Source organism: Pristiophorus japonicus, chromosome 14 (genome assembly GCF_044704955.1).
Source record: "Pristiophorus japonicus isolate sPriJap1 chromosome 14, sPriJap1.hap1, whole genome shotgun sequence".
In the NCBI taxonomy this organism is placed as follows: Eukaryota; Metazoa; Chordata; class Chondrichthyes; family Pristiophoridae; genus Pristiophorus; species Pristiophorus japonicus.
This window is the reverse complement of record NC_091990.1, coordinates 113,573,086-113,599,778: the sequence shown is the minus strand read 5'-3', so window position 1 is coordinate 113,599,778 and position 26,693 is coordinate 113,573,086. Positions and strand designations below refer to the sequence as shown.

Here is a 26,693-nt window from a genome sequence, read left to right as displayed (position 1 = left end):
TGAGGCCATATATCGTGGACCCGCAAACGGTGAGGAGAATCGCCCTGCGCTTGACCGCGGTTTCTTCCGTATCCAGCTCGTTGGCCACGAAGTACTGGTCAAGACGCTCAACAAAGGCTTCCCAATCATCACCCTCAACAAATCTCTCAAGAATACCAACGGCAGTCATAACCGCGTGAAAGTTTGTGATCTGTTACTCGTCGCCAATTGTTATGTTCAGAATAATTCCACAAGACTGTATATTGTAAGCTCAAACTGTTGTGACCTTGGTCTCTTTAATATAACTCCAGAGTGATGAAGCAGCGTGGTAGACTGCCTTTTATACCTGCTTGCCCAGGGTGTGCTGGTAACCCTTGGGTCTCCCACAGGTGCGCCCCCTGGTGGCAAGTCTTACTCATTGGTAAAGTTTATATACATAACAAAAAACATATTATTATTTAAATGGAGAGAGATTACAAAGTGCTTCAGTACAGAGGGATCTGGGGGTTCTTGTGCATGAAACACAAAAAATTAGTATGCAGGCACAGCAAGTAATCAGGAAGGCAAATGGAATGTTGGCCTTTATTGCAAGAGGGATGGAGTATAAAAGCAGGGAAGTCCTGCTACAACTGAGATCACAACAAGAGTACTGGATACAGTTTTGGTCTCCTTCTTTAAGGAGGGATATGCTTGCATTGGAGGCAGTGCAGAGAAAGTTCACTAGCTTGATTCCTGAGGTGAAGGGGTTGACTGATGAAGAAAGGTTGAGCAGGTTGGGCCTATACTCAATTGAAGTTTAGAAGAATGAGAAGTGATCTTATTGAAATGTATAAGATACTGAGGGGGCTTGACAAGGTAGATGTAGAGAGGATGTTTCCACTCGTGGGGGTATCTAGAACTAGGGGGCATAGTTTAAGAATAAGGGGTCACCCATTTAGACCTGAGATGAGGAGGAATTTCTTCTCTCAAAAGGTTGTGAATCTGTGGAATTCTCTGCCCCAGAGAGCTGGGGAGGCTGGTCATTCAATATATTTAAGGTGGAGATAGTCAGATTTTTAAACAATAAGGGAGTGAAGGGTTATGGGGAGCGAGCAGGGAAGTGGAGCTGAGCCCAAGATGAGATGCCGTGATCTTATTAAATGGTGGATAGGCTCGAGGGGCTAAATGACCTACTCCTGCTCCTATTTCTTATGTTCTTATGTTACCCTCCGTAAACTTGAGGTCATCCAAAACTCGGCAGCCCGTGTCCTAACTCGCATCAAGTCCTGTTCACCCATCACCCCTGTGCTCGCCGACCTACATTGGTTCCCGGTTAACAAATCCCTCCATGGTCTCGCCCCTCCCTAGCTCTGTAATCTCCTTTGGCCTCACAACCCCCCGAGATGTCTGCACTCATCAAATTCTGCCCTCTTGAGCATCCCTGATTATAATCGCTCAACAATTGGTGGCCGTGCTTTCTATTGCCGAGGTCCCAAGCTCTGGAACTCCCTCCCTAAACCTGTCCGCCTCTCTACCTCTCTTTCCTCCTTTAAGACGCTCCTTAAAACCTACGTCTTTGACCAAGCCTGCCGTAATTTCTTCTTATGTGGCTCGGTGTCAAATTTATTTGTTTTGTCGTATAACATTTATGTAAAGCGACTTGGGACATTTTACTACGTAAAAGGCGCTATATAAATACAAGTTGTTGTTGTAGTAACCATCACCAAACTACCGTTGCGTTCAGAACAATTCTTGGAAGTGTTTCTGGGAGACATTTTCCTTCGGTTTGCAACAAGACAGAGGAAGGAACGGTGGAGGCTGTAACAACGAGCCCCCTCTCACTGCCCCGGCCCCTCCCCTCCCCCTTCCTCCCACCCCCCAATGTAACCCACCTCTGCATTGCTTCTGACATATCTTGAGGTGCCCTCATGAAGGGGAATGGAATGCTTGTGCATACAGCAGGTGCAAGCATGCTGATCCAATGCAAATGAGGTGGGAAGGACATTTTGGCCTTCTGCCTCACTTGGCACCCAGTGGCTGTCATCCCTTGCTATCAGCACTGAGGACAACTGGACCCTGGGTCCAGCACTATGCCTGCTCAGCTCAGCGGATGTGTGATGGGGTAGGCAGCCGGTGAAGAGGTGAGTATCTGTCCTTTTTATCGGTACTGGACAGCATCTTTGGAACTGGCGGCTAAAGCCACCGTCATAGAACGGTTACAGCACAGAAGGAAGCCATTCGGCCCGTCGAGCCCGTGCCAGCTCCCTGCAAGAGCACCTCAGCTAGTCCCACTCCCCCGCTCTTTCCCTGTAGCCCTGCAAATTTCTTTCCGTCAGGTACTTATCCAATTCCCTTTCGAAAGGCATGATTGAGACTGCCCCCACCACCCTTTCAGGCCGTGCATTCCAGATTCCAGCTGCGTAAAAACGTTTTCCCTCATGTCGCCTTTAGTTCTTCTGCCAATCACCTTAAATCTGTGTCCTCTGGTTCTCACCCCTTCCGCCAATGGGGACAGTTTCTCTCTATATACTCTGTCTAGACCTCATTCAGCAACTATTTTTGTTCTGCCTTCAAAGGAAAGATTTAGGGATAAGTGTTGTGTTTTGAAACAAATTGATTTTGCACAGTGATTAACAGCCTGAATCCACTGGGACCAAAGTTTATTTGTTAATAGGCCAGGCATTGGAGATGTGTATTAAATCCGGACGAGCCAGTTTGTAGAATATTGCAGCTCACAGCCTCTTTCAAAATTACTCACTGAGAGCTCACAGAGTCATGGCAAATCTGCTCGTAGCACACCTAAGTCCCCTGTGTAGACATAACACGTACATCCTCTCGAAACTCTGCCATTACACTTCACAAATCACACTTCCTGTGAGCAATGTGGGGGCTTGACCGGGTAGATGCTGAGATGAGGGGGTTGAGGAAAGGTTGAGTAGCTTGGGCCTCTACTCATTGGAGGTCAGAAGAAGGAGAGGTGGTCTTATCGAAATGTATAAGATTATGAGGGGGCTCGACAAGGTGGATGCAGAGAGGATGTTTTCACTGATAGGGGAAACTAGAACTAGAGGGCATAATCTTAGAATAAGGGGCCGCCTATTTAAAACTGAGATGAGGAGGAATTTCTTCTCTGAGGGTTGTAAATCTGTGGAATTCGCTGCCTCAGAGAGCTGTGGAAGCTGGATCATTGAATAAATTTAAGACAGAGATAGACAGTTTCTTAACCGATAAGGGATTAAGGGTTTATGGGGAGCGGGCAGGAAAGTGGACCTGAGTCCATGATCGGATCAGCCATGATTGTATTAAATGGTGGAGCAGGTTCGAGGGGCCATATGGCCTACTCCTGCCCCTATTTCTTATGTCCTTATGTTTCCCCTTGTGGGGAATCTAGAACTAGGGGGCATAATTTCAGAATAACGGATCGCCCATTTAAAACGGAGATAAAGAGGAATTTCTTCTCTTAGAGGGTCGTGAATGTTTGGAATTTTCTACCACAGAAAGCTGTGGAGTCTGGGTCATGGAATATATTTAAGGTGGAGCTAGACAGATTTTTGAGTGATAAAGGAGTGAAGGGTTATGGGGAGCAGGCAGGGAAGTGGAGCTGAGCCCAAGATCAGATCAGCCGTGATCTTATTGAATGGCGGAGCAGGTTCGAGGGGCCAACTGGCCTACTCCTGCTCCTATTTCTTATGTTCTTGTGCCCGGGGAGAGCTGTATGTTACAAGTATTACATATCGGGTGCACTTCCTCGAAGGGGCACATCTACTTCCTGTGACACTGTTCCAGCACATTTAGTGAATGGCAGCCTATTTATCATAAAATAGCAAATCCTGCAACTCACCATGAGCAAAGTAACCAGATATTTCTATCAGATTGTCAAAGCTGCTTAATTTGAATTATTTGACAATGCAAATTAAAATCTAGCAAAAAAGATTTCTTGTGCTGTGTTTATTAAAATTGCTTAATTTGTATTACTGGGTAATTTGAATGTTTTACAAGCAAAACAACGATTGCATTAATCAGGATAGAATGTGTAATATTTAAAATATGTTCACACACTTCAGATATCAGACATGCAAATTTCTGTGCCACAATTTAATTTATTTTTACAAGGAAGTCAGCTAGTACAGCTAGTACACTGTCGTTGGAGCTCAATTGACCTCAGGGTCTGTTGGGCAAAATTAGCTTCTAACTGACCTCAAAAAGTCAAAGCAAGTCGACCTGGCTGTCTTAATGGTAGACATCAAGTGACCTTACTTCATCGTCGCTGGGTCAAAACCCTGGAGCTCCCTTCCTAACAGCACTTTGGGAGCACCTTCACCACACAGACTGCAGCGGTTCAAGAAGAAAATGGCTCAGTATCTTCTCGAGGGACATCTAGGGATGGGCAATAAATGCTGACCTTGCCAGCAATGCCCACATCTTGAGAATGAATTTTTAAAAACCACCAAGTTGCACACAGCAACATCAAAGAGAAGGGTATTGAGTTTCACAAATGCTGCTCTTCTATCACAGTAAATCCTCTGATTTATCATAATTTGAACAGGAGCAGGTTTTTAAGCCCCTCGAGTCTATTTAGCAACAATATAGCAAATTCTCCAATATGCTTATTTATTAAACTGTTGTGAGATTCCATTCAGTTGAAATTGTTGGAGTTGATATTTTTCTAATTTGTTCATAGGATGTGGGCGTCGCTGGCAAAGCCAACGTTTATTGCCCATCCCTTATTGCCCCTTGAGAAGGGGGTGGTGAGCCGCCTTCTTGAACCGCTGTAGTCCTTGTGGTGAAGGTGCTCCCACAGTGCCATTAGGGAGGGAGTTCCAGGATTTTGACCCAGTGACTATGAAGGAACGGCGATATATTTCCAAGTCAGGATGGTATGTGACTTGGAGGCGAACTTGGAGGCGATGGTGTTCCCATGCACCTGCTGCCCTTGTCCTTCTATGTGGTAGAGGTCGTAGGTTTGGGAGGTGCTGCCAAAGAAGCCTTGGCAAGTTGCTGCAGTGCATCATGTAGATGGTACACACAGCAGTCATGGTCTAATTGAATGACAGAGCAGGCTCGTGGGGCCAAATGGCCTACTCCTTTTCCTATAAGCAGGTTTAATCGGTCTGAGTGAAAATGATTAAAAAATAAATATACAGATAAAATTGAAGTTTACCAACACTTTAAACCAAGTTTATGTCTTGTTCCAGATCGAAAGTCTGGAACGAAGGAATAAAGTGTTCATTGGGTTCTACGCTGTGAGCGGGAGTGAGGTGTACATTCCATCCGCTGTGACTGAAGCGATTACAACGTACGGTGTGGAGAACCTCAGCCGAGACCTGCAACGCCATGTACCCGATCTCCAGTCTGTCCTGATTTCTGCCTCTCCGTGGGCCCCACTGCCCGCCCGATGGTTCCAGCTAAAGACAGGTGAGCATTCAGGAAAAAGAAAAGAAAGAAAGACTAGACCACCGGATGTGTCAAAGCGCTTTACAGCCAATGAAGTACTATTTGGAGCGTAGACACTGTTCTAATGTAGGAAACACAGCAGCCAATTTGCACACAGCAAGCTCCCACAAACAGCAATGTGATAATGACTAGATCATCTGTTTTTTTGTTCTGTTGATTGAGGGATAAATATTGGTCCCAAGACACGAGGATAACTCCCCTGTTCTTTTTCGAAATAGTGCCGTGGGATCTTTTACATCCACCTGAGAGGTTTACTGTCTCATCTGAAAGACGACACTTCCGTCCGTGCAGCACTCCCTCAGCACTGCAATGGAGTGTCAGCCTAGATTTTTGTGCTCAAGTCCCTGGAGTGGGACTTGAAACCACAACCTGCTGACTCAGAGGTGAGAGTGCTACTGAGCCACTGAGCCATGGATGACACGAATGATGGGTGCAAAGAAAAACCTTTGGAGGAGTTTGTTTGGCTTTGCGGCGTATGTTATGAGTTCAGCTCATACGAAAAGGACGGGCAGGAAAGCTCCATCAAGCATTCCCCAACACTCATGATGCCTGGAGCATCACAGCTAGACTCTTCCGAACCCACCCTTGTGTAATGTATTTGCTTCATGGGTTCTTGGCTTAAGAATTCATAGCAACACATTGCTATTAAGAACTTGTTGGTTTATTAGCAAAATGCTTAACAATCACACTACACATTACCAGTTCATCCACCAGGTTCATAACCACCTGCCTCATCGTGGATCCCCTGAACTGGGGTTTTATTGAGTCTTGTGAACATTACATGACTGGCTAAGCCAGTCGCAACTCAGCAGTTCTACAACTATTTTGTAGAAAACAAATAATCAAGTGCCCCCTGATTAAAGAGGGGGGGGGCGTGGGGGGCACACTCCCAAAACTTTTCAAGTGCCCCCCTTTTTTTTTGTTTTGTAAATTTTTTTTGAGGGCATTAAAACACAAATTATACAAGTGTCCCCTGGCTAAAAGGGGGGCGGGGGGAACACTAAAACCGGCACAATAAACAAATTAAACTTTAGACAAACATCAAATTAAAATTTGGTTGCCGGGGGTGATGATGCACTCCAGTCCCTCTGGTGCCCACCTCTCGCGGAAGGCCGCGAGCGTACCGGTGGACACCATGTGCTCCATCTCCAGGGACACCCTGGCTCGGATGTAAGCGCGGAAGAGAGGCAGGCAGTCAGGCTGAACCACCCCCTCGACCGCCCGCTGCCTGGACCGGCTGATGGCACCCTTGGCCGTGCCCAGGAGCAGTTCCACGAGGAGGCCTTCCGACCTGCCCGCTCCCCTCCGCACAGGGTGTCCAAAGATCAGGAGTGTGGGACTGAAGTGCAACCAGAATTTGAGGAGCAGCCCATTCAAATAATGGAATAGGGGCTGCAACCTCGCACATTCCATAAAAACATGGAACACGGACTCCTCCAGACCGCAGAAATTGCAGGCAGCCTGGGAGCCCGTGAACCAACTTAAAACCTTATTGCACGGGACTGCTCCGTGCACCACTCTCCAGGCCAGGTCCACAATAAATAGAGGGAGGAATTCCGCGTAGAGTGCACTCCATTGGGGACCCCTGCCTCCTCAAGACGGCAAGATGGTGCGCCATGATGCGCCCAGACAGCAGATGAGGATGGCAAGGTGGAGAGTGTGCAGGAGCAGCCCGTACAGTAAACCCCTCCGCGCAGAACTGAAAGTCATGGAGGGGATTTCCCCGAGGAGGCTCAAGTTGTGAGGCGCCAGCTCCCGAGGGAGGTTTCGGGGCTTGGCGCCGATGAGTTCTGTCCGGATGGGGGTCAGTTCGGACGGGATCTCCCCACGTGCTTGAGCCTCCTCGACACACCTAATGGAGTCAGGGCCCAATGCTGTTTTTTGCAACTCGATGGCATTGGCCGTGCGCTGGACGTTGGCCCAGTTTAGGCGCCGTGCCAGCATGTCTGGCGCCATCCAGCCCGCTCCTCCACCATCGAACAGGTCCCTGACCCTGGTCGCCTCACCAGCCACAGCCCTCTTGTCCGCCTGCCACCTAAAACCGCGGTCGTGGATTCCTGAGCAGTGGCTCCTACAGGACAGCCGCCACTCCAGACGGGGGAGTCAGCAGCTCTACAACTCTTCAAACCTGTGAGTGTACCCACAGGTGCATACATCACACCTCCCAACAACCCCCACCTCCTTCTCGGCAGCCATGTCATCTCCTGGGAGAGGCAAAACACCAGCGAATAAAAAAAAGGCAGTGCGGATAAGGTAAAATAAGACTCTGGAAATTCCTCTCCGACTCCCTCAGGCGAACAAAATCCAGTCCAGGAGATCACATTCTTGACAGGCACAGCTTTGTTTTACTTACGAAGCCAACGGCACTTTGTCATTTCCCCGGTCAGCAGGTTCAAGAGACTCTTGTGCCTCAGGTAGATAAAGTGGTTGAGAAGGCATACGGGATACTTGCCTTTATTAGCTGAGGCATAGAATATAAGAGCAGGGAGGTTATGCTTGATCTGTATGAAACACTAGTTAGGCCACTGCGTGGAGTTTTGGTCACCACATTACAGGAAAGATGTGATTGCACTGGAGAGGATACAGAGGAGATTTACGAGGATGTTGCCTGGACTGGAGAATTTTAGCTATGAGGAAAGATTGGATAGGCTGGGTTTCTTTTCTTTGGCATAGAGGAGGCTGAGGGGAGATTTAATTGAGGTGTATAAAATTACGAGGGGCCTAAATAGAGTGGAGAGGAAGTATCTATTTCCCTTAGCAGAGGGGATAACATCCAGGGGGCATAGATTTAAAGTAATTGGTAGAGGGTCAGGGGATTTGAGTGGAAATTTCTTCATCCAGAGGGTGGTGAGGGTGTGGAACTCACTGCCTGAAAGGGTGGTAGATGCAGAAACCCTCACCACATTTAAAAAGTACCTGGATGTGGACTTGAAGTTCCGTAACCTACAGGGCTACAGACCAAGAGCTGGCAAGTGGGATTGGATGGATAGCTCTTTGTAGGATGGCGTGGACACGATGGGCCAAAATGGCCTCCTTCCCTGTTGTATATTTCTATGATTATAGACTGGTCTTGTTCCAGTCAGTTGTTGCTGTGGAAGATTAACCTTCCAGTGCAGGACTGAGCCAGCTCAAGGTACTCAGTTGGCAGTTGCATTTGACAACAGCTGACATTGGCTCTTAATCACTTCTGTCAACACAGTATGTTTAAAAAAACAAAGAAAGTTGATCTCTAAAGCAAAATTCTAAGCCTGGTTTGAAAATAAAAATATAAGTTGCATTTATAAAGCTCTTCTCTCAAGAAATACTCCAATGAGTTGGGGCTGCCTTGGAGGGACAGCAATAGTCTTTCCTAGTTGTAATGTATGCACCTGTGAGTATACGCACAGGTTTATAGAGTTGTTGCCCCCGGCAACCAAATTTTAATTTGATTGAAGCTTTAAAGTTTTATTTGAAAATGTGCAGGTTTTAATACTCTTACTAAATGGGGAACTTAATTGAATGTTATTTTAAAATAGTTTGTAGAGCTGTTGCATTGAGTGGCTTAGTCAGTCACGTGATGTTCACAAGACTCAATAAAACCCCAGTCAGTTGGATCTAGGTCATCCACGATGAGGTACGCAGTTGTGAGCCTAGTGGATCAACTGGTATTGTGTAGTGTGATTGTTAAACATTTGTTAATAAACCAACTAGTTCTTATGAATTCTTAAACAAAGAACCCATGAAGCAAATACAGTGCACGAGTTCTGTAATTTGCTATTAATGTGGCAACCATTCTGTGCACACCCATATCCTACAAATAGTAATGGGATGAATCGCTTACTTTTTGGTGATGTAGTTTGAGGAAAGTTATTGGCTGAGAAACTCCTATATATCTTTGAATAGTGTCGTGGGACCATTAATGTTCAGCTGCTCAGGGCAAATGGGGCCATGGTTTGAAGGACAGGACAGTATCTGAAGGACAGTATCTCTGACTGTGTCGGATTCCCTCGGCACTGCACAAAATGTCAGCCTAGATTGCTCGCTGGAGTGGATCTTGAACACACAACCTTTTGATTCAGAGGTGCTGCCACTGAGACATTTATTGTATCTTATTATTTATGTGGAGGCCCCGACCTGCGAGAAACCCATCAGCGGCAGGCCGGGGCCATAAAAGGAGAGGCGTGCGGCATGGCACTACAAGGTACAGAGTGAGCTGGTGCAGGAGGGCAATGTCAGCAAGGTCCAGGTCGGTGATTGGAGCATGGGCAGATACAGCAGGAGCGGCAAGAGGGGCGAAGGAGCTGTGAGAGACTGTGGAGGGATGTGATCGGGGCCCAGGAGAGGCGTGAGTTCGGGGCCAGTTGCCCAGGGCCAGCACGGGTCAGCCCACACTGCGATATGTGTGCGCACTAGGTCCGTGCAGCAGAGCAGGTCTCCAGTTGTCCTGGGTAATCCTTGCCACTGGACCAAGACCGTGCTCTGTCAAGCCCGTGTGGTGGCTGGTGTGCAACGGCCACCACACATTAAAAAAATCCACGCACAGGTATCTTCCACCCTCGAGGATGTAGTTCGGGTTCTTCATTCGAAACACCTGTGAACTCATCCTTTTTTTTTGGCGTGGAAGCAAGTCATCCTCATTTCAAGGGATTGCCTATGATGATGATGATATTATAAAACAACAGCAAAACACAGCGGATGCTGGAAATCTGAAATAAAAAGAGATAATGCTGGAAAACGCTCAGTTGGCCCAGACAGTGTCTGTGGAGAGAGAGGGAAACAGAGTTAACGTTTCAGGTCGATGACCTTTCATCTGAACTGACCTTTTGGCGCTTTGCAGCCAGTGAGGTAGTTGCCGTGGCTCAGTGGGTAGCATTCTCTCTTGCTTGAGTCACAAGGTTGTGGGTTCAAGTCCAACTCCAGGGACTTGAACACAAAATTCTAATCTTCACTGTTGGAGGTGCTGTTTTTCAAATGAGATGTTAACGGAGGCTCCGTCTGATCTCTCGGGTGGATATAAAAGATCCCATGGCACTGTTTGAAGAAGAGCAGATGAGGTGTCCTGTCAAATATTTATTCCTCAAACAGTATTACTAAAAAAACAGATTAGTTGGTCATTAACACTTTGTTCTTTGTGGGAGCTTGCTGTGCACAAATCAGCCACCGCATTTCCTACATTACAACAGTGACTACACTCCAAAAGTACTTCATTGGTTGTAAAGCACTTTGGGATGTCCTGAGGTCATGAAAGATGCTATATAAATGCATGTCTTTCTTGCGAAATGTAGTCACTGATGGAATGTAGGACAGTTGCTGAGTGGAAGAACCTCCATGGAAATTCATCCCCTTCGATGTCTTCCATGAGGGCTGCCCAAGTGGCCAAAGTTGGAGGGGGGGTGGGGGGGGCGGCAGTGCAGGGGGGCTGGAATCCTTACAGTCGAGCCTGATCCGATTCATGCCTGACCCAATCCTATTCGTACCAGATCCTAGCCTCATCAATAATTCCAACAGGGGTCTCCGATAGTGATCCGGGGTGGGAACCCTGGCTATGTTTTTTCCAATCCTTCTCTAATCAGGGCGCTGGGACTAATTGTACCTAATTCAGCACAGACCGAAAATTCCACCTTTTAGCATTCTTGGCCATTGTCATTCAGCCAGGCACTGAGCTACCAACCTTGGACTTAGTTTGTTTTAATTTATTTGTTCTGGGATGTGGGCATCGCCGGCAAGACCAGCATTTATTGCCCATCCCTAATTGCCCTTGAGAAGGTGGTGATGAGCCGCCTTCTTGAACCGCTACAATCCGTGTGGTGAAGGTGCTCCCACAGTGCTGTTAGGGAGGGAGTTCCAGGATTTTGATCTAGCGACGATGAAGGAACAGCGATGTACTTCCAAGTCAAGATGTGTGTGACTTGGAGGGGAACTTGCAGGTGATGGTGTTCCCATGCGCCTGCTGCCCTTGTCCTTCTAGGTGGTAGAGTTCGTGGGATTGGGAGGTGCTGCCGAAGAAATCTTGGCGAGTTGCTGCAGTGCATCTTGTAGATGGTACACACTGCAGTCACGGTGTGGAGGGAGTGAATGTTGAAAGTGGTGGATGGGGTGCCAATCAAGTGGGCTGCTTTGTCCTGGATGGTGTCAAGCTTCTTGAGTGTTGTTGGAGCTGCACTCATCCAGGCAAGTGGAGAGTATTCCATCGCACACCTGGCTTGTGCCTTGAAGATGTTGGAAAGGCCTTGAGGAGTCAGGAAGTGAGACAGTCGCCTTTGACCCGCTCTTGTAGCCACAGTATTTATGTGGCTGATCCAGTTAAGTTTCTGATTAATGGTGAACCCCCCAGGATGTTGATGGTGGGGTACTTGGCGATGGTAATACCGTTGAACATCAAGTGCAGGTGTTTAGAATCTCACTCGTTGGAGATGGTCATTGCCTGGCACTTGTGTGGCGTGAGTATTACCACAAACATCTTTCTTTGTGTTGGGTATGACTCCAGCCAGATAAGAGTTTTCCCCCTGATTCCCATTGACTTCAGTTTTACTAGGGCTCCTTGATGCCACACTCGGTCAAATGTTGCCTTGATATCAAGGGCAGTCACACTCACCTCACCCGTTGGCTGTGGTCAATGGCCAAACATAGAATGAGCAACATTACCAGTCAGCTGCAAGGTCCCACCCAGGCCGCTCACCGGCTTGTACTGTATAGCTGCCGCACACATGTAATCATTTGAATGGGCCACGCATTGGGGGGGGGGGGCGCAGGTGGTTTACAAGGGCAGGGCCGGATTAAGGGCCTGATAGGCCTGGGGGAAATTGATCCAAATGGGCCGATAGTTCTGTTTGTTCATGTTCATTATATTACGTATATGATTCTGATTCTGATTCTGAGTCTGAAAACATAGGCCACTATATCCAACAATGAAAGCATATATTCTGTATCAAATAGGTATATATTCTGGTTTTGTTAACAGTGCAATACTCGATTTCTAAACATATATACAAATTTTTCTCAATAACGTGTAAAATAAAACAAGCTAGTACATATTCTGTTCCCTATAGTGTATATAGGTACTTCTGTATATGGGTACATTAGTGTATATAGGTACTTTTGTATGTAGGTACATTAGTGTATAAAGGTACTTTTGTATGTAGGTACATTAATGTATATAGGTACTTTTGTATATAGGTACATTAGTGTATATAGGTACTTTTGTATGTAGGAACATTAATGTATATAGGTACTTTTGTATGTAGGTACATTAGTGTATATCGGTACTTCTGTATATAGGTATAAACAAGTGAATCTATTTTCCTCGGTCTTGTTTTCCCTCTCTTCTTGTCTATTCTATTCAGCCTATTTGGGAGACCTTACATTTTGTTTTCTATATTTATTTGGTGGGCCTGGGGCTGCAGCCCCATCCACCCCATGGTTAATCCACCCCTGTACGGGGGACATTGAGAGTGAGTCCATTCATTTTATTGAGAAGCCGAGGTGAAGGGTCACAGTGCGGGCCCCCAGCAAGGTTGGCAAGAAGAGAGAAGAGTTCAATGTTTGGGTTAGTAAAGCATGAAGGGTGTAGGTGGAAAGGGCACACCGAGGAAGACAGTTTTGAGATCTGGCAGATAATGAGTTTACACTAGAAGCCAGTGCTAACCACTGCTAATGACATTAGCAATGATAAAAGAGCAAGCATCACGTCTAATTACTGAGCAGGTTGGCTTGTCAAGGAAAACCAATAAATTTATGGAAATGGCACACATGCTAATCAGTAGCCACCTCTAAGTATCAGCCTTCAACTGGGAAAGTGAATGAATCAGTTACTAACTCTTTTACTCGTGCTGTTCCCTTGTTCAGTTGACAAGGAGATGTGTCTGCCCAATAGGATTAGAGTAATGTGCTGTCGCATCTGCCCCCGCCCCCACACCTTTCCTGAGGTGGAGATGCAGGTTCAGTTGTGGTCTCCTAAGTTCTGAGACTTGACATGTACGAGACTTGATTCTTGATCTACCATGAGAACGTGGCATTGTTTGCAGAGAGGGCCTCAATTTTAAAATTCTCATCCTTGCTTTCAATTCCCTCTATGTCTCGTCCCTCACTATCCTCCAACTCCTACAAACCCCCCGAGATCTCTGCGCTCCTCCAATCCTGGCCTCTTGCAATCCCTGATTTTAATCATCCCACCATTGGCGGCCTTACCTTCTGTTGCCTAGGCCACAAGCTCTGGAACTCCCTCCCTAAACCTCTCCGCCTCTCTCTCTCTCTCTCTCCTTCTTTAATACGCTCCTTAAAACCTACCTCTTTGACCAAACTTTTGATCTTCTGCCCCAATATGTGCCTCAGTGTCAACAATGTTTTTATTCATAATGCTTCCGTGAAGTACCTTGGGACGTTTCGCAATGTTAAAGGCGCTATGTAGATGCAAGTTGTTGTTGTCATGCCTCACCCAGCTGATCAACTAAACCCCCATCAGATGAATGTTGCGTTTGTGTGCAGAAATTGCGGCCGGAGGGTTTGAGACACACCTCATGAGGTGATGTCTAAGCTGTACATGCCATCGTGAGCCATTGGCCTACACCACAGTCCTGTCTGAACCTTCGCTGACACAAAGGCATGTGTGCTGCCAGAACCCGGGGTGTATTTCCACTGCACATTGAGAAACTATCAGTTCAAATCTGAAGTTTGGATGAAGAAAGATTTGCATTTCTGTAGCGCCGTTCATGGCGTCAGGATGTCCCAAAGCGCTTTGCAGCCAATAAAGTGCTTTTGAAGTATCGTCACTGTGATAATGTAGGAAACGTGGCAGCCAATTTATGCAGAGCAAGATCCCACAAAAATGTGAGGTAATGGGCTGGCCTTTAAGGAGGACGGGCTCTGAAACGGTCGGGCTCTGCCAACTTTAACGGTCAGGCCTGAATTACAAACGAGGCCTCGGTTTCCCACCCGCAGCCAGCCAGATTGAAAGGCTGGTTGGCTGCGGGCAAGTAGGCCCACGGCACCAGGCCGCACAGTGAAGGGAGGGAGGGAGGGATCGGGGATTGGATCGGGCCAGGCCATTGAAAGAATCGGGAGGGGATCGGTGCACATGATGGAAGGTGGGGAGGAGAGAGGATCGGGGCCGATGATTGGAGTGGGTGGAGGGAAGATTGTGGCCGGCCTCAGCATCATCGGTGGGTGCAGGGGCGGGTGGGATTCCTGCAGGGTGATCGGAGGCTTCGTGAGGGGCTCTCCAATTGTGGATCCAGGAGCCAGCTATAAAGGCACTTAGCTCCTGGATCCAGCAGTCCCCACCTTGCTTTAACTGCTGGATTTTTCGAATTGTGTAAAACCTGTCTGTAATGTATTTGCTTCATGGGTTCTTTGCTTAAGAAATCATAGCAACACATTGCTATTAAGAACTAATTGGTTTATTAGTAAAAGTTTTAACAATCACACTGCACATTACCAGTTTATCCACTAGGCTCACAACTGCATATCTCATCATGGATCCCCCAAACCCAACTGACTGGAGTTTTATTGAGATTTGTGAACATCACGTGACTGGCTAAGCCAATCACAACTCAAAAGCTCTACAACTATTTTTGTAAAAACAATAATCAAGTGCCCCCTGGTTAAAGGGGGGCGTCACACTCCAGAAATTTTCAATCAAGTGCCCCCTTGTTCTGTTTTTTTTGAGGGCACCAAAAACACAAATTATACAAGTACCCCCTAATTAAAGGGGGAGGGCACTAAATCTGACACAATAAACAAATGAACTTTTGACAGTAAACTTAATTCAAATTAAAATTTGGTTGCCGGGGGTGATGATGCACTCTAGTCCCTCCGGCGCCCACCTCTTGCGGAAGGCCGCGAGCGTACCGGTGGACACCGCGTGCTCTATCTCCAGGGACACCCTGGCTCGGATGTAACTGAGGAAGAGAGGCAGTCAGTCGGGCTGAACGAGCCCCTCGACCGCCCGCTGCCTGGACCGGTTGATGGCCCCCTTGGCCATGCCTAGGAGCAGTCCTACGAGGAGGCCTTCTGCTCAACAGCTCTGCAAACCTGTGAGCATTCCCCCCAGGTGCATACATAACACCGTCCACATGCATTTAAATTCAAAATAGTTTAATTGATGTCCCGCCTCCTGGGAACGTGTTGGCTGCCTGACCCCATCCTGCTTCCCAAGTGGTGGGTTGGAGACGGGTTCAGGTCGGGAATCCGATTTTTAACAATTAAACTACCCCCACACTTTTTTTTTAGGTTAAAATTCCCGCCAATGACCAGAAGGTGAATTGTTTCAATATTACTGAAACCCTTTCTACAGGATTTTAATGTCATCCACTGGGGAGAGCTCCCCTGCTCTTCTTCGTAATAGTGTGCTGGGATCTTTTACGCCCACCTGAGAGAGCAGAGGGTGGTGCGGGTCTGGAACTCACTGCCTGAAAGGGTGGTAGAGGCAGAAACTCTCATTGCATTTAAAAAGTACTTGGATGTGTGTTTGAATTGTTGTTACCGACAAGGTCATGGACCAAGAGCTGGAAAGTGGGATTAGGCTGGATAGCTCTTTCACAGCCTGCACGGATAAGATGGGCCGAATGGCCTTCTTTTGTGCTGTAAATTTCTATGATTCTATAAACAGACAGTGCCTCGGTTTAAATTCTCATCCAAAAGCAGGGGCAGCACTTCCCCACTACTGTATTACCAGTTTATCCACCAGGCTCACAACTGCATACCTCATCGTGGATCCCCCGAACCCAACTGGCTGGGGTTTTATTGAGTGTTGTTGCCTGCTTCCAGATCAGGGCTCTGCCTGTCTGAAAGCTCAATTGCAGCTCTTGCTCTCAGACAGTACACACGCCCTTAATGTCACGACTTTGGCTTTGGCATGACTGCAGTTCACAGTGCGTAAAAAAAATAAAAAAATGCACATTTACACAATCGCTTTTCATGACCTTAGGATGTCCCATAGGGCTTTACAGCCAATGAGGTACGTTTTGAAGTGAAGTCAGTGTTGTAATGTGGGAAGCGTGCCAGTCAAACTTGACCTAGTTTGAATGTTCCAGACTGTTCTAAAAACTTTGAAGCATTTTATCCTTCAGGGTAAAATAGGGAGAGAATTAAGTGACATATCAGTAATGGAAATACATCTGGATTTGTCATTCTGCGACTGACGGAATGTGAAGAAAATAAATTCTCATTATTTTGGAATGGCACTGAAATTATTTCGGTTCGGATTGAATTTGGAACAATTGAAGTGTGCTGGTGCCAGTAAGAAACAAAATGAAATAACTTGCATTTATACAGTGCCTTTCATGACCTCAGGATGTCCCAGAGTACTTTCCTGCTCTTGTTTGAAATAGTGCCATAGGAGTTTTTACATCCACCTGAGAGCAGATTTAACATCTCATCTGAAAGACAGCACCTCCAACTGTGCAGTACTCCCTCAGCACTGTACTGGGAGTGTCAGCTTAGATCAAGTGTTTGGACTGGGACTTGAACCCAAAACCTTCGGACTCAGAGACAAGAGTGCTACCCACTGAGCCACAGCTGACACTGGCAAACCAAAAAGATATGCCACTATTCTAATCTTCTATGACTGCAGTGAGACACTCAAATTTCAGCTTTTTACATTTTTTGATAAATATAAACAACCTGAAAAGAAACTCGAATGGTCAAACAAAGCCTTTGGGCAAATTCAGATTTCACTATGATGTCTTTGTGAATAACCGTAGAAAGGTGAGCTCTCAGTAAAAAGCGCTGGATGAAAATGCATTTGGCATATTATTGCATTCCAGACACTCATGCATAGAAATTAGCTGCCGCAGCTCAAATGGACGCCAAAGCATCCAACGTGTACGCAGTCAAAATGTCCAATATGACACTGGAAGCACACCTCTGGCCATATTCTGAGTCAGAAAGTCGTGGGTTCAAGTTTCACTCCAGAGACTAGAGCCTTTAATCTATGCTCCTACACTGACACTCCCAATGCAGTACTGAGGGAGTGCTGCACTTTTGGAGGGGCATATTGAGGGAGTACTGCACTGTCAGAGGGGCAGTACTGAGGGAGTGCTGCACTGTCGGAGGGGCATACTGAGGGAGTGCTGCACTGTCGGATGGGCATACTGAGGGAGTGCTGCACTGTCAGAGGGGCAGTACTGAGGGAGTGCTGCACGGTCAGAGGGGCAGTACTGAGGGAGCGCTGCACTATCGGAGGTGCCGTCTTTTGGAATAAACATTCAACCAAGGTCTCTATCTGCTCCCTCAGGTGAACTTAAAAGATCGTATAGCATTATTTTGAAGAAGAGCAAGGGAGTTCTCCCTGGTGTCCTGGACCAATATTTATCCTCAACCAACATCACTAAAACAGATTATCTGGTCACCATCACATTGCAGTCTGTGGGAGCTTGATGTGTGAAAATTGGCTGCTGCGTTTCATACATTACAACAGTGCCTACACTTCAAAAGTACTTAATTGGCTGTGAAGTGTTTTGGGATGTCCGGTGGTCGTGAAAGGCACTAGAGAAGTGCATTTCACTTGTATTCCACAAGTGTATTCTGTAACCTCATGGCCCAGCATATCCCTCATTCTACCATTACCATCAAGCCAAGGGACCAACCTTGGTTAATGAGGAGTACAGAAGAGCATGCCAGGAGCAGCACAAGGCGTACTTAAAAATTAGGTACCAACCTGGGGAAGCTGCAACACAGGACTACATGCATGCTAAACAGCGGAAGCAGCATGCTATAGACAGAGCTAAGCGATCCCACAATCAAGGAATCAGATCAAAGCTCTGAAGTCCTGTCACATCCAGTTGTGAATGGTGGTGGACAATTAAACAATTAACAGGAGGAGGAGGCTCCATGAATACTCCCATCCTCAATGATGGCGGAGCCAGCATCTGAGTGCAAGTGACAAGGCTGAAGCGTTTGCAACCATCTCCAGCCAGGTGCTTAGTGGATGATCCTGATCGGCTTCCTCCTGAGGTCCCCTCCATCACAGAAGCCAGTCTTCAGCCAATTGGATTCACTCCACGTGATATCAAGAAACGGCTGAGCGTGCTGGACAAAGCAAAGGCTATGGGCCCCGACAACATCCCGGCTGTCGTGCTGAAGACTTGTGTTCCAGAACTAGCTGCGCCTCTAGCCAAGCTGTTCCAGTACAGCTTCTTCTTCTTAGGCGGCCCCTCGAATCGAGGATGACTTGCTTCCACGCCAAAAAGGGATGTGTTCAATGAGTTCACAGGTGTTTCAATGAAGGACCTAATATTCCAGGTCCCGAACTGCATATGGAAGGGTGGAAGATGCCTGTGCGTGGATTTTTTTAACGTGTGGTGGCCGTTGCACACCAGCCATCACATGGGCTGACAGAACTTGGTCTTGGTCCAGTGGCAAGAGTTAACCAAGATAACTGGAGACCAGCTCTTCTGCACGGATCTAGTGCGCACACACATCGCAGTATGGGCTGGCCCGTACTGCCCATGGGCCCACGCCTTTTCTGGGCCCCGAATTCATGCCTTATCTGGGCCCCGATCGCAATCTCACCCTGCTCCTGCGCCCCGACCTTGCTGCTCCTGCTGTACCTGCCAACGCTCCAATCACCAGTACAGCTACAACACTGGTATCTACCCGACAATGTGGAAAACTGTCCAGGTCTGTCCTGACTACAAAAAGCAAGACAAATCCGATCCGGCCAATTACTGCCCATCAGTCTACTCTCAATCATCAGCAAAGTGATAGTACTGTCGACGACACGTTCTATCAAGTGGCATTTACTCACCAATAACCTGCTCACCGATGCTCAGTTTGGGTTCTGTCAGCACCACTCGGTTCCAGACCTCATTACAGCCTTGGTCCAAACATGGACAAAAGAGCTGATTTCCAGAGGTGAAGTGTGAGTGACTGCCCTTGACATCAAGGTAACAGTTGACCGAGTGTAGCATCAAAGAACCCTCGTAAAACTGAAGTCAATGGGAATCAGGGGCAAAACTCTCCGATGGCTGGAGTCATACCTAGCACAAAGGAAGATGGTTGTAGTTGTTGGAGGTCAATCTCAGTCCCAGGACATTGCTACAGGAGTTCCTCAGGGCCGTGTCCTAGGCCCAACCATCTTCAGCTGCTTCATCAATGACCTTCTCTCCATCATAAGTTCAGAAGTGGGGATGTTCGCTGATGATTTCAGTGTTCAGTGCCATTCGTATCTGCTCAGATAATGAAGCAGTCCATGCCCGCATGCAGCAAGACCTGGACGATATTGAGGCTTGGGCTGATAAGTGGCAAGTAACATTCGCGTCACACAAGTGCCAGGCAATGACCATCTCCAACAAGCGAGAGTTTAACCACCTCCTCTTGATATTCTACGGTATTACCATCACCGATTTCCTGACCATCAACATCCAGGGGTCACCATTGACCAGAAACTTAACTGGATCAGCCATATAAATACTGGGGCTATAAGAGCGGATCAGAGGCTGGGTATTCTGTGGTGAGTGTCTCACCTTCTGACTCCCAAAAGCCTTTCCACCATCTACAAGGCACCAGTCAGGAGTGTGATGGAATCCGGAGCCCGAGCAGCGGCCTGGTGCGGAGCCCGTGTGAAAGAGCCTGATCGGTGGCCTGGTCCCAGCCCGAGTGAAGGAGCCCGAGCAGCAGCCTGGTTCCAGCACGAGTGAAACAGGCCGACCGGCGGCCTGGTCCGGAGAAGCGGATCAACTTGCAACAGAGCCGGTGGTGGCCGATCTTACAGCTGGAGCCCGGCCATAAGAATGAGGAGCGTGGCTCGGGCTCAGAAGGTGAGGTGGCTGGGCTTGGCTGAGGAGGGAAGCGGTGAGGTGGGAGACCAGCCACGGGCACAGCGGGAGTAAGAGCACTTGTGGCCACATAACAGCAGGAGGCCATTCAGTCCCTCTTTCCTCCTCCGCCATTCAGTTAGATCATAGCTGATCTGCACCTCAACCCCGCCTTTGCTCCATTGTCCTTGGGAATGTAGGAACAAGTAGAAGAAAGAAAGACTTGTATTTATATAGTGCCTTTCACAACCATCTGATGTCTCAAGGTGCTTTACAGCCAATGAAGTACTTTTGGAGTGTAGTCACTGCTGTAATGTGTGACATGCAGCAGCCAATTTGCGCAAAGCAAGCTCCCACAAACAGCAATGTGATAATGACCAGATAATCTGGTTTCTTTGTTATGTTGATTGAAGGATAACTCATCTCTCCATGGCCTCGCCTGTCCCTATCTCTAATATCCCTTCAGCCCACAACACCACCCCCCTCCCCCCACCCCCAGATGTCTGCACTCCTCTAATTCTGCTATCTTGAGCATCCCAGATTATAATTGCTCAACCATCGGTGGCCATGCCCTCTGTTGCCCAGGCCCCAAGCTCTGGAATGCCATGCCTAAACCTCTCCGCCTTTTATTCATCCTTTAAGATGCTCCTTAAAACCTACCTATTTGACCAAGCTTTTGGTTACCTGCCCTAATTTCTCCTTATGTGGCTCGTGTCAGATATTTTTTGTCTTCTAATACTCCTGTGAAGTGCCTTGGGACATTCTACTACGTCAAAGGCGCTATATATATACAAGCTGTTGTTGGATGAGTATTGGGCAGAACCCTTCAGTTTATATTGCCTCTTCTCGTTCTTCCTACCTTTTCTGCATTAAATTTCACCTGCCACGTGTCTGCCACCCTGTCTGTCTTCCTCAAGTCTATCTTTATCCTTCTCGCTGTTCACTATACTTCCAAGTTTTGTCATCTGCAAATTTTGAAATAGTGCCCTGTACACCCGAATCCAAGTCATTAATATGCATCAAGAAAAGCAGTGGTCCTAGTACCGACCCTTGGGTACCACTGTGTACCTTCCCCCAGTCTGAAACAACCCTTACCACTACTGCTTCCTGTCACTTAGTGTAAGGGGTGGGGAGGTGTTTGTGGTCTCTATGAGGGAGTCAGGTTCCCTTCTGACCAACTTGAGCAGTTTCGAATCGCTCCCCCTCCCATGGGTTCTGTACTCTGGATTTATTTGGGGGTTGTGACAAAAGTGCAGAGGATGCTGGTTTGACGCAAAGAACTTTGTTTTTATTACAGTCAAGGTAATACAGGCTTATTACTCTAGTAAGAAAATACACGGCCAAACTTACAATCACTCTAATAAAGAATAATGCAAGGAAAGGTACAAGGTCAAACTTATAATCACTCTAATAAAGTACCATACACTACACATTCAAAGGGGGTTGCAGTAAAATTATACCTCCCACCTCCCAATAGCTAATTCTAGCTAGGTTAGACTCCAGGGCAGGCAGGGACTATGCTTACCAATCCTTTTGATGGTTAATGGTAGATGGTGATGTTCTTCCTTCCTTCAGGACTTCAAGACTTTGAGGCTGGAGAATCTCTCCCCTCTCTCTCCTCTCTCACTCCTCTCTCTTTCCTCTGTTGAAAACATTGGCCAGTTATACGATTTCAATGTTCTAATCTTGCTGCCCAATCTGTTCACAATCCTTTGTATAATTTTGGCGGGCTTGGTTCTTCTTTGTAATATTTTGTCGGACTCGTTAAAGTTGATATGTCCTGGGTGGGTTGATGTTCGAAAACTGTTTCCTGATGGAAATATTAGTTTGATAATTGCAATGTCCTCTTGTGCTTCGTCTTTCACATACAGGCTGGATTGGGCCTCTTTGTGATGTATATGCTGAAATGGTTTGTCCAGACCCATGTTGATGGGGAGCTATCTCTGGGTGATACTGTGATGGTAATGTCTCTTGTGGAGGAAGATTTCCAAATACTCATTCTACCAGACAGGTTAACTCAGTCCTCACACCCAGACAGTTCCAATAATCAAGTGGGCTTCTTTTGTTCCCTAGGTCCGCCCACAGGCTTGAATTTGTCTTGTAAAAGTTCATAATTCTATTAAAGTTCGTAGTTTCTTTATTAAGCACTTTCGAGTTCCAAACTTTTCGGTAGATAGTCCCAAATTAAATTTCCTTTCGAATGAGCCCAAACACAAGGTCGGGGGTGGGGTGGGGGTTCTGGTGAATTTTGCTCTCTGCATTAGCCAATTTTGTATCCATGCTGCCACTGTCCCTTTTATTCCATGGAGCACATACCAAAACCAGAAAGTCTGTACCTTCTCAATCAACCTTCACATAAACAAGTTAGCAGTCCAAATGGCAATCGACCTTTGCATTAACTCAAATCAGTTAAACATTTTAGCCCTGTAGGGTTTACATGATATAATGATCCTATTCCATTAAACAGCACATCCTCTGGCTTACTGTGTGTAACACCACAGAGATCCACTGGCATAGATAAAAATCTAGTGTACATTTTTGCCTGTCAAACTTCAGCTGTCACACTTGTCACATGTGTAAATTTCTGTGGCACATTTGGACGCAATTGGCTCAAATTCCATATTCATTCAAAGTAACAAATCACAAACGTACAGATAAGGAATGTATCGATCAAGACGCAAACAAAAACTACCAATCAAGCTCTACCAAACATATATATAAACTATCAACAATCACTGGTGAGAAAGCAACGATCAACAGAATAACCAGGTTGGAGGATGTGTGCACAGTGCTGTTAGGGAGGGAGTTCCAGCATTTTGACCCCTTGGTCCGTGCAGCAGAGAAGGTCTCCAGTTGTCCTGGTAAACACTTGCCACTGGATAAAGGCCTAGCTTTGTCAAACTCGTGTGGTGGCTGATGTGCAACGGTCACCACATGTTAAAAAAATTCTCGCACAGGCATCTTCCACCCTTCGATTAGAGTTCAGGCCTGGAACATCGGGTCCTTCATTGAAACACCTGTGAACTCGTCCCTTTTGCTGTGGAAGCAAGTCATCCTCATTCGAGAGACCGCCTATGATGATGAGGGAATACACTCCACTTACCTGGATGAGCGCAGCTCCAACAACACTCAAGAAGCTTGACACCGTCCAGGACAAAGCAGCCCGCTTGATTGGCTCCCCATCCACCACCTTAAACACTCACTCCCTCCACTCCCGGCGCACCGTGGCTGCAGTGTGTACCATCTACAAGATGCACTGCAGCAACTCGCCAAGGCTTCTTCGGCAGCACCTCCCAAACCCGCGACCTCTACCGCCTAGAAGGACAAGGGCAGCAGGTGCATGGGAACACCATCACTTCAACATTCCCCTCCGATTTCACCTTCAAGTCACACACCATTCTGACTTGGAAATATATCGGCCGTTCCGTCATCTTCGCTGGGTCAAAATGCTGGAACTCCCTCCCTAACAGCACTGTGGGTGTACCTTCACCACAAGGACTGCAGTGGTTCAAGAATTAACCCTCACCAACATCTTCCCAAGTGCAATTAGGGATAGGGACTAAATGAACATAAGAATTAGGAGCAGGAGTCGGCCATTTGGCCCCTCGAGCCTGCTCTGCCATTTAATAACATTATGACCGATCTGATCTTGTCCTCAACTCCACTTCCCTGCCCGCTCCCCATAACCCTTGACTCCCTTATCGTTCAAAAATCTATCTAGCTCCACCTTAAAATGGTGGCCTTGCCAGCAACTCCCCTATCCCGGGATGAATAAATTAATTAAAAAAGTCATTATTTTTTACCTTCCACAATACGTGCCGGATGTGCGAGAGACGCAGTTGATACGAAATTCATCAGAGCTTGTCATTGTAAGGAGATTATTGTGTAAGTAAATCTCTCTCTCTTGTTGTTTCTGACCCAGTGCTGCAGTTTGTGAGTACAACAGACATCATCAGGTTTTGCAGCTTTGTACAGACCATGGAGACGAGACTGCAGACAGCATTCGAAGAGGCTGCATCTCGGGCCGCTAACTTAAAAAGTCACTTAAGCGTGCAGGTAAAACCTTTTTTTTGGGGTGGTGGGAGGCGGATTTACTTCCCCTCCTTTGTAAGGGAGCTCACCAAAAAAAATCATTGCTTGTGAGGTGATGTGTCAACTGGTGGCATTTTGTTTAGAAAATGTGGGATGTAATGATTGGTGTTGTATCCTGTGCTGTGTTGAAATAACATTTTTATTCATTCATAGGATGTCGGCGTCACCGGCAAGGCCGGCATTGATTGGCCATCCATAAATGCCCCTAAGAATGTGGTGGTTGTAATGTTCATCTTCTTAGGCAGTCCCCTGGAGTCGAGGATGACTTGCTTCCACACTACATGAGTTCTCAGGTGACTGATGAGTCCAATGCGGGACATACAGTCTCTGTCACAGGTGGGGCAGACGGTGGTTGGAGGGACGGGTGGGTGGGGTGCTTGATTTGTCGTGAGCTCCTTCAGCTGTTTGCGCTTGGCTTCCGCATGCTCTTGACGAAGAGACTCGAAGTGTTTGGCCCCTTCCCGGATGCTTCTCCTCCACTTTGAACGGTCTTGGGCCAGGGATTCCCATATGTCGGTGGGGATGTTGCAATTTTTCAAGGCGATTGTAATGTATACACATGTGAGCATGCTCACAGGCTTGTGGAGCTATTGCTCTGGCTGTACTTCAGTTCCACGCTCCCGGTGCGGAGGGGAGCGGGTAGGTCAGAGGGCCTCCTCGTGGGACTGCTCCTGGGCCTGGCCAAGGGGGCCATCAACCGGTCTAGGGAGCGGGCGGTCGAGGGGATCATTCAGCCCGACTGCCTGCCTCCCGTCCGAGGCTACATTCGTGCCAAGGTGTCCCTGGAGATGGAGTACGCGGTGTCTACCGGTACGCTCGCATCCTTCCTTGGGAGGTGGGCACCGGAGGAGGGTGCATCATCATCCCCGGCAACCAAATTTTAATTTGAGTTATTTGGTTTGCTACTTGTTGTGCCCCTTTAACAAAGGGGGCACTTGGTTAATTGTATGTTTAAAATAGTTGTCGAGCTGTTGCATTGTGAGTGGCTTAGCCAGTCATGTGCTGTTTACAACACTCAATAAAACCCCAGTCAGTTGAATTTAGGTTCTGTACGATGAGGCATGCAGTTGTGAGCCTGGTGGATGAACTGGTCTCTCTCTGTTTCTCTTGGTCTCTGTTTCTCTTCCTTGTTGTTTCTCCTTTTCTCTCTTTATCTCTCTCTGTCTCTCTGTTTATCTCCACCTCCCTCTGTTTGTCTGTCTCTATCTCTCTCTGTTTCTCTCCATTCCTATTTCTCTGCTTATCTCTCTATCTGTCTCTGTTTCTGTTTCTCTATCTCTGCATGTCTCTCTGTTCCCTCTATCTTTCTCTTTGTGTCTCAGTTCTTTCTCTCTCTCTGCCTTTCTCTGTGTGTCTGTCTCTGTTCTCTCTCTGACTCTCTCTGTCTTTCTCTCTGTTCTCTCTGTTCTCTATCTCTGTGTCTCTCTCTCACTTTCTCTCACTTTCTCTAACTCTGTCTGTCTGTCTCTCACTCTCTCTCTATCTCTGCCTCTCTCATTTTCTCTATCTCTGTCTGTCTGTCTCTCACTCTCTCTCTATCTCTGTCTCTCTCACTCTCTGTATTGCATTATTACTTAATGGGTATTACAGATTGGTACACAAGACAAGCAAACACCCCTTAATCATTTGCTGATAGAATCTCATCAAAGTGTCGTAAGTTTCCCGTCTTAGCTCGTCCTCTCTAACTTGACCTACATCCTGGCCACTTTCTCTTTTGCTCTTGTCTCTCCCTCCCCCAGTGCAAGCTGTACTTTGCTGAATCCCAAATTGCAGCATTGTTATTTTGTACCTGGCATTACCTTGAATTGCTACACATCCCCGGAACACGGACTGCGTCAACAAGGGGGAACTTAATCGTTTTAAAAATAGGTATTAAGACAGATTTATTAATACCGCAGATGCATGTGGAATGAATTAGATGCGTGACTGGGAGTTGGTTTAATCACAGCTCTTGTTTTTAAAAAATCTTATATAGATATCACACATCATAAAGACATAGGGGGTGGAATTACTCCTCGCCCCGATTGGGGTGGTAACCTCCCGGGGCTGGGACTTCCTGCGCCCGACCTGGAAGTCCACCCCCGATGCGGAATTGGGCCATGCGCGAGGAACCGCTCTGTGACCGGCACGTCACTTCCTTGGAGGAGAGCTCTCGGGCGGCTGCATGACGCTGAGTCCAGTGCCGATCTCATGAGCCCAACGCTACGCGGAGCATCTGCGTAGCACCAACGTGCTACAATGCCACTCCCCTTCATTTCAAGGGGAGGGCCGCTGCACACTCTGCAGACCCTTTGGTGGCTGCCACTGGGCCAGCAGGGACGCGATCAGCACCCAAAGCGGTGTGCTGGGCTGCACATTGTCGGGCAGACACAAGAGTCGGCCGACAAATAAAAATGATGGCCTGGGCGCAAAAGCCTCCCCTTTAAGGTGGGTGCCTCGGTAGCAGAATTTCTCCCG

At 47.3% G+C, this 26,693-nt stretch overlaps 1 protein-coding gene across 1 annotated transcript in view; it reads left to right on the top strand.

Annotated features, from left to right (window-relative positions):
* Nucleotides 1-26,693, top strand: part of kiaa1549la (KIAA1549-like a) — a 542,422-nt gene that overhangs the window by 187,170 nt on the left and 328,559 nt on the right. Inside the window, exons 5-6 of the mRNA XM_070898600.1 lie at nt 5,154-5,373; nt 24,067-24,200. Coding sequence (XP_070754701.1) covers nt 5,154-5,373; nt 24,067-24,200 — 354 coding nt within the window. The remainder of the gene's footprint in view (nt 1-5,153; nt 5,374-24,066; nt 24,201-26,693) is intronic.